At 31.6% G+C, this 5,739-nt stretch overlaps 3 protein-coding genes across 3 annotated transcripts; 2 read left to right on the top strand and 1 right to left on the bottom strand.

Annotated features, from left to right (window-relative positions):
• Positions 1–27: 27 nt before the first annotated feature.
• On the top strand, positions 28–828 carry LOC111615923. The gene has a single exon (XM_023357361.1). It carries the CDS (start codon positions 224–226, stop codon positions 791–793), a length of 570 nt encoding a protein of 189 aa, XP_023213129.1. The 5' UTR covers positions 28–223; the 3' UTR covers positions 794–828.
• Positions 829–945: 117 nt separating this feature from the next.
• On the bottom strand, positions 946–4,958 carry LOC111615922 (putative nuclease HARBI1). Its single transcript, XM_023357360.1, has 2 exons — positions 3,698–4,958; positions 946–1,195 (listed from the first exon to the last, which is right to left on the bottom strand). The coding sequence occupies exons 1-2, from the start codon at positions 4,473–4,475 to the stop codon at positions 1,062–1,064; spliced, it is 912 nt and encodes a 303-aa protein (XP_023213128.1). The 5' UTR covers positions 4,476–4,958; the 3' UTR covers positions 946–1,061.
• On the top strand, positions 1,320–2,420 carry LOC111615925. Its single transcript, XM_023357363.1, has 3 exons — positions 1,320–1,565; positions 2,043–2,189; positions 2,269–2,420. Exons 1-3 carry the CDS (start codon positions 1,472–1,474, stop codon positions 2,400–2,402), a joined length of 375 nt encoding a protein of 124 aa, XP_023213131.1. The 5' UTR covers positions 1,320–1,471; the 3' UTR covers positions 2,403–2,420.
• Positions 4,959–5,739: the final 781 nt, after the last annotated feature.

Here is a 5,739-nt window from a genome sequence, read left to right as displayed (position 1 = left end):
TATTTACCAAAGTAACAGATCTTAAAAATTAATTTAAATTTTGCTTGTAGCAGAATGGACCCATGCAGCAGTAAAACTGTTAATAGCAAGTAGAATAGATTTAGAAGAAGACTTTCAAAAACCTGTAGTCAAAACAAAGCTTTGGGCTAAAATAGCTGATAAGTTATCCAAAGAGGGTTTTGCATTTACAAGTTCAGAATGCGATCACAAGTGGAGAAATCTCATGATTACATACCGAAAAAATGTTGATAAGAGCAAAACATCTGGAGAAGGCAAAATTAGATGGGAATATTTTAAAGAATTGCATGAAACTTTTGGTAGGAATATTAACACCAATCCGCCAATTAATTACATGAAATCATCTTCAAAAATTAATTCCAAAAGCAGCAATCGTATGAATGAATGTACTCAAGAGGTGCTAACTGAAATTACTTGTGCCCAAAACAGAGATCGTGTCAGCATTATAAGTACTGAAAATTCGACAGTTCAGGTAAATCCAGTTCCTGTGGCCGCTGAAACCTCTTGTACACAGTTAAATAAAGAAAATGAATGTACAGCTATTCAGAAAAAAAAAGATAAAAATGAATTAATTAAAAGTAGAAAAAGAAGTCGGAATGAGCCACCATTGTGGTATGTTGAAGATATGAAACGCAGGGATAGGAAGAGAGAGGAGAGAGAGAAGAAAGAAGACGAAAGATGGCAGGAACATAAAGAATTGGAGACTAGGAAAGTACAGGTTTTGGAAAAGCTGGTTGAATTATTACAAAATGTACAAAAAACAAATTCAAGTTAATAAAATTTTTATTTGCGATGTGTTTTTGCTTAAAACTAAATGTTGACATGAATTATTTGTACATTTTTTTCTTAAGAGAATAATGTGAATTTAATTTACTGCAAGTAGATCATAAGTGTTATTAATAAATCAATACACAAAAATTTAGCTAATTCTTAAAACAATTTAACCAAAAAATGGATTAAATGTTTTATAACAATTGTTATATTTTATATTTATTCAAATAAATAAGATTATTATTTTTGTCATGACTTGCAGTATAAAGATGTTATGCACACTCTAAATTAAAAAGGTAATCTGCAATTTGATCCCTTTTATGTGCCCCACTGACATTTTTATTAATACCTGCATCAAACTGTTCTGTACTGTGGCAAGAAAGTAAATCCAGTTGATCATATATACCAGGTGTAATATCATTATGCATAATACATAGGTTATGTAGAACACAGGCAGCTACAATCGGCCTCAACCTCGCTAGTGACTTTATGGCACGGATGTTGCAAACACTGTGTTTATATCCACGTATTCCGTTATTCAGCGAAACGTCAGCAAGATGTCAGCGCAGTGCTAAAACTCATTCCATATTTTAGCTCGCTTGCAGCGCCATCTCAAAACGCTTACAAAATTTCGTTAGCGAGGTTGAGAAGCGCTAGCTGTTTGCTAAGACAACGAGCGAAGATGGCGGCACCATGTTTGACTGTTTTAATTGAACTAAATAATCGAAATTTTCTTTTAAATATTGATGAAAAAACTTATGAAAGTTTTCGAACAGGTAAAAAAATAAATATATTTTTAACTTTTGTGTAGCTGAATGAGTTTCATAGGCGTAATTGTCTCTTTTCGTCTTCGTATATCAGATACGTTGACTGAATTTCTTACTTATTTGTATCTTGATTTTAGATATCAAGTAATATAATAATTAGCAATTGTAGAATTTCGTCGAATGGTAATTATATAAAAATAAATTTTAAGGAAAACACCATTTATTCACTTTGTGTTCCAGAATACAAACTTTTTTGACGACCGATCTTTCTTTGTAGGCTACTTGATCGTCAAAAGATTTTATAAATAGCATTATATAACCCACATGTCGAAACTTTCAGTAAACCATTTTATACTGTATATTTTATTACCTATATTTTATAATGCAATCTATGGCATTATAAAATATTAGGTAATTATCAGTAATTAATTATTTAATGAGTATAATTTTGTTTTAAAACTAGTAAATGCTTCATATTTTCATTAGGAACAGCACCCAATATCAAAAATTATTTTAAAGAACTTCAGAAGACATTCAGTGCTGCTGACTTAGGCTTACCTGAAGGCACAGATATTCTGAATTGGAGACAAATAAAGTTATGGAAAGTATTTTCTGAAAATAATGGAACTTTTGGTAAGTGCATTTAATCTGAAAAATAATTAATTGATAACCTGTATGCAAGTATAATAAAATTGTATGACATTGTGTTTAGAATGTGGAGAACAAATTCTCATTATTGATGACAACCATACTGAACTTCAAGAAAACCCTGTTGTGGTCGGCTCTCCAGATCCTTCAAAAAGCATACATAATAAAAGTAAAGGTAATTGTGATGTGTATACATGATTTCAAATATTTACCAAAGTAACAGATCTTAAAAATTAATTTAAATTTTGCTTGTAGCAGAATGGACCCATGCAGCAGTAAAACTGTACATAGCAAGTAGAATAGATTTAGAAGAAAACTTTCAAAAACCTCTAGTCAAAACAAAGCTTTGGGCTAAAATAGCAGATAAGTTATCCAAAGAGGGTTTTGCATTTACAAGTTCAGAATGCGATCACAAGTGGAGAAATCTNCTTTCAAAAACCTGTAGTCAAAACAAAGCTTTGGGCTAAAATAGCAGATAAGTTATCCAAAGAGGGTTTTGCATTTACAAGTTCAGAATGCGATCACAAGTGGAGAAATCTCATGATTACATACCGAAAAAATGTTGATAAGAACAAAACATCTGGAGAAGGCAAAATAAGATGGGAATATTTTAAAGAATTGCATGAAACTTTTGGTAGGAATAATAACACCAATCCGCCAATTAATTACATGAAATCTTTTTCAAAAATTAATTCCAAAAGCAGCAATTTTATGAATGAATGTACTCAAGAGGTGCTAACTGAAATTACTTGTGCCCAAAACAGAGATCGTGTCAGCATTATAAGTACTGAAAATTCGACAGTTCAGGTAAATCCAGCTCCCGTGGAGTTGGATTTACCTGAAATGATTGTACAGCTATTCTGAAAAAAAAAGATAAAAGTGAATTAATTAAAAGTAGAAAAAGAAGTCGGAATGAGCCACCATTGTGGTATGTTGAAGATATGAAACGCAGGGATAGGAAGAGAGAGGAGAGAGAGAAGAAAGAAGACGAAAGATGGCAGGAACATAAAGAATTGGAGACTAGGAAAGTACAGGTTTTGGAAAAGCTGGTTGAATTATTACAAAATGTACAAAAAACAAATTCAAGTTAATAAAATTTTTATTTGCGATGTGTTTTTGCTTAAAACTAAATGTTGACATGAATTATTTGTACATTTTTTTCTTAAGAGAATAATGTGAATTTAATTTACTGCAAGTAGATCATAAGTGTTATTAATAAATCAATACACAAAAATTTAGCTAATTCTTAAAACAATTTAACCAAAAAATGGATTAAATGTTTTATAACAATTGTTATAGTTTATATTTATTCAGATAAATAAGATTATTATTTTTGTCATGACTTGCAGTATAAAGATGTTATGCACACTCTAAATTAAAAAGGTAATCTGCAATTTGATCCCTTTTATGTGCCCCACTGACATTTTTATTAATACCTGCATCAAACTGTTCTGTACTGTGGCAAGAAAGTAAATCCAGTTGATCATATATACCAGGTGTAATATCATTATGCATAATACATAGGTTATGTAGAACACAGGCAGCTACAATCACATCTGGAACAAATTCCCTTCTTCGTACATAGATATAAATTAGCTTCCGAAATCGTCCAAACAGATGTGCAAAAGCTTGTTCTATTACGACTCGTGTAGAACTCAGAATTGTATTGAATAACTTCTGCTTTCTTGTTAAATGGCCATTGTTTCTATATGGTGTCATTATTTTATTATTTAATGGGTAGGCACAGTCACCAAGAATATGGCAGTCTGAAGGTATAAAATCCTCTTTCTCTTCCATATTTTTAAATAATGGACTGTTCCTAAAAACTCTAGCATCATTTGCAGAGCCTGGCCAACCTGCATAAACATCCAAAAATTTTAACTCATGATCACATACAGCCTGTAGGACTACACTAGGATAACCTTTTCTATTTATATGATCATTTTTTTCTTCTTTACTCACAGAAAAGGCAATATGAGTGCCATCGATGCAACCGATTGTTCCTGGAAATGGTTTCACTCTAAGTTTCTGAAATCCTTGTCTTATTCTCTCAATCTCAAAACCCTGTGGCATCTTAATGATTGAGTTTGACAAGGCACAGATTGATGTACAGAATTTTGTAAATTCTCTGTGGCCACTAGCAAATCCTAACCCGAAGCGATCACATACACCACGGTAGCTCTCCTGGTTCCCCATAAACCACAGAGAAAATAAAACAGATGTTTCCTTAGGAATTCGTGCTTTTCTCCTTGCTGGTTCCTGTGGCAGCATAGATAGCAAAATCTGAAAAAAATAATGCAAAAGTTAGTATGTAAATCTATAAAATTTAAAACAGTATGAAATATGTACAGTACAGGATTCCCTGACCCTCACAGTTCCTTACAGTATGGCACATTAACAAAACAAAATTCTTAAAACTTTTTAACTAGTTATTTTTTCTAATTAACAGTAATATATTTTATAATCACCGAGTGTAAAATTAAAAGAAAAAAGAATTATCACTTCTCTACATAAACCTAAAATGTTTTATTAAATAAAAGTAATTTATCTTGCTATTCATCCACAACTGTAAAACTTTATGGCTTTGAAAAATGAAAGAAAAAAATCCATTAATTATATAGGTCTATAATTATTTGAAATGGGAGCCCAACAAATCATGTATAATCCATGCACAAAAGTATAAATTATATTAAAATTTCCCCTTAATAAATTTGCCAAACTTTATAAAATGTTAATAAAGTGGGAAAAAGTTTCAGAAAACAAATTGTTTTGTTATGCAGTCAAATACCACCATTTAAATATTCATTTGAATGGTGGTATTTTAACATTTTTGGTTATTTTTTAATCAATTCACTAACACCTGTTTTCAAATTGAGTGTAAATGTGAGATACAGAGACAGTTAAAATATTTTAAAAAATTATCATTATTAGATTAAAATTAAGCCAAAATAAATATATCTTTTGTCACTCACCTCCATGGTGCTTCTTGTTAGACGAAAGTGACTTTTGAAAACATCGTCGCTGTATTTTGGCACGATGTCATGCACGTAGCCAGATATTTTATATCTTTCTTCCCTATATTCTTCATTAGAATTGATGGCTGCTATTAATGATGAGTCTTCTGGTTCATCATAGTCATTTCTGAAAAACCTTGAGTTTGGATTTACGACAGATTCAGAACAAATACTTAAAACATTTAGAACAGATTTCAGTGAAAATGTCATCCATTTTAATTAGCGGAATGCTAGCTGTTGTGTTCCTTCTAACACGTCAGCAGGAAGTTAAATATTTCACACATCCGCTAGCAAGCGCTCCGCTGAACAACGGAATACACTGTTATACATAAGCTTAACCGAAGCAATCTCTAGCCGAGTACAGTGGGGACTAATTTCTTGGTAATAGTAGGTGTAACAAAGTCAGAAATTTTTATAGTTCAGTGAGAGTGATCGTTGTAAAAAAAGTTGTAAATTTTGGATATTTCCATGGAACTTGGTCCTAAACCCTGGGGTAGTGCAGTGGGGTGTTTCGCCACCCC

The sequence above is a fragment of the Centruroides sculpturatus genome, unplaced genomic scaffold (genome assembly GCF_000671375.1).
Source record: "Centruroides sculpturatus isolate CEXI.00-Female unplaced genomic scaffold, Cexi_2.0 scaffold2132, whole genome shotgun sequence".
In the NCBI taxonomy this organism is placed as follows: domain Eukaryota; kingdom Metazoa; phylum Arthropoda; class Arachnida; order Scorpiones; family Buthidae; genus Centruroides; species Centruroides sculpturatus.
This window is presented reverse-complemented; position numbering and strand designations above follow the sequence as displayed.

Bases quoted from the DNA above. Each gene is read 5' to 3' on its own strand.
- LOC111615923 (XM_023357361.1), top strand. From the start codon at position 224: ATGATTACATACCGAAAAAATGTTGATAAGAGCAAAACATCTGGAGAA.
- LOC111615925 (XM_023357363.1), top strand. From the start codon at position 1,472: ATGGCGGCACCATGTTTGACTGTTTTAATTGAACTAAATAATCGAAAT. The intron at 1,566-2,042 runs GTAAAAAAATAA...TATTTTCATTAG, and splicing joins TTATGAAAGTTTTCGAACAG to GAACAGCACCCAATATCAAA. The intron at 2,190-2,268 runs GTAAGTGCATTT...CATTGTGTTTAG, and splicing joins TGAAAATAATGGAACTTTTG to AATGTGGAGAACAAATTCTC.
- LOC111615922 (XM_023357360.1), bottom strand. From the start codon at position 4,475: ATGCTGCCACAGGAACCAGCAAGGAGAAAAGCACGAATTCCTAAGGAA. The intron at 1,196-3,697 runs GTATATATGATC...ATATTACACCTG, and splicing joins GCATAATGATATTACACCTG to GTATATATGATCAACTGGAT.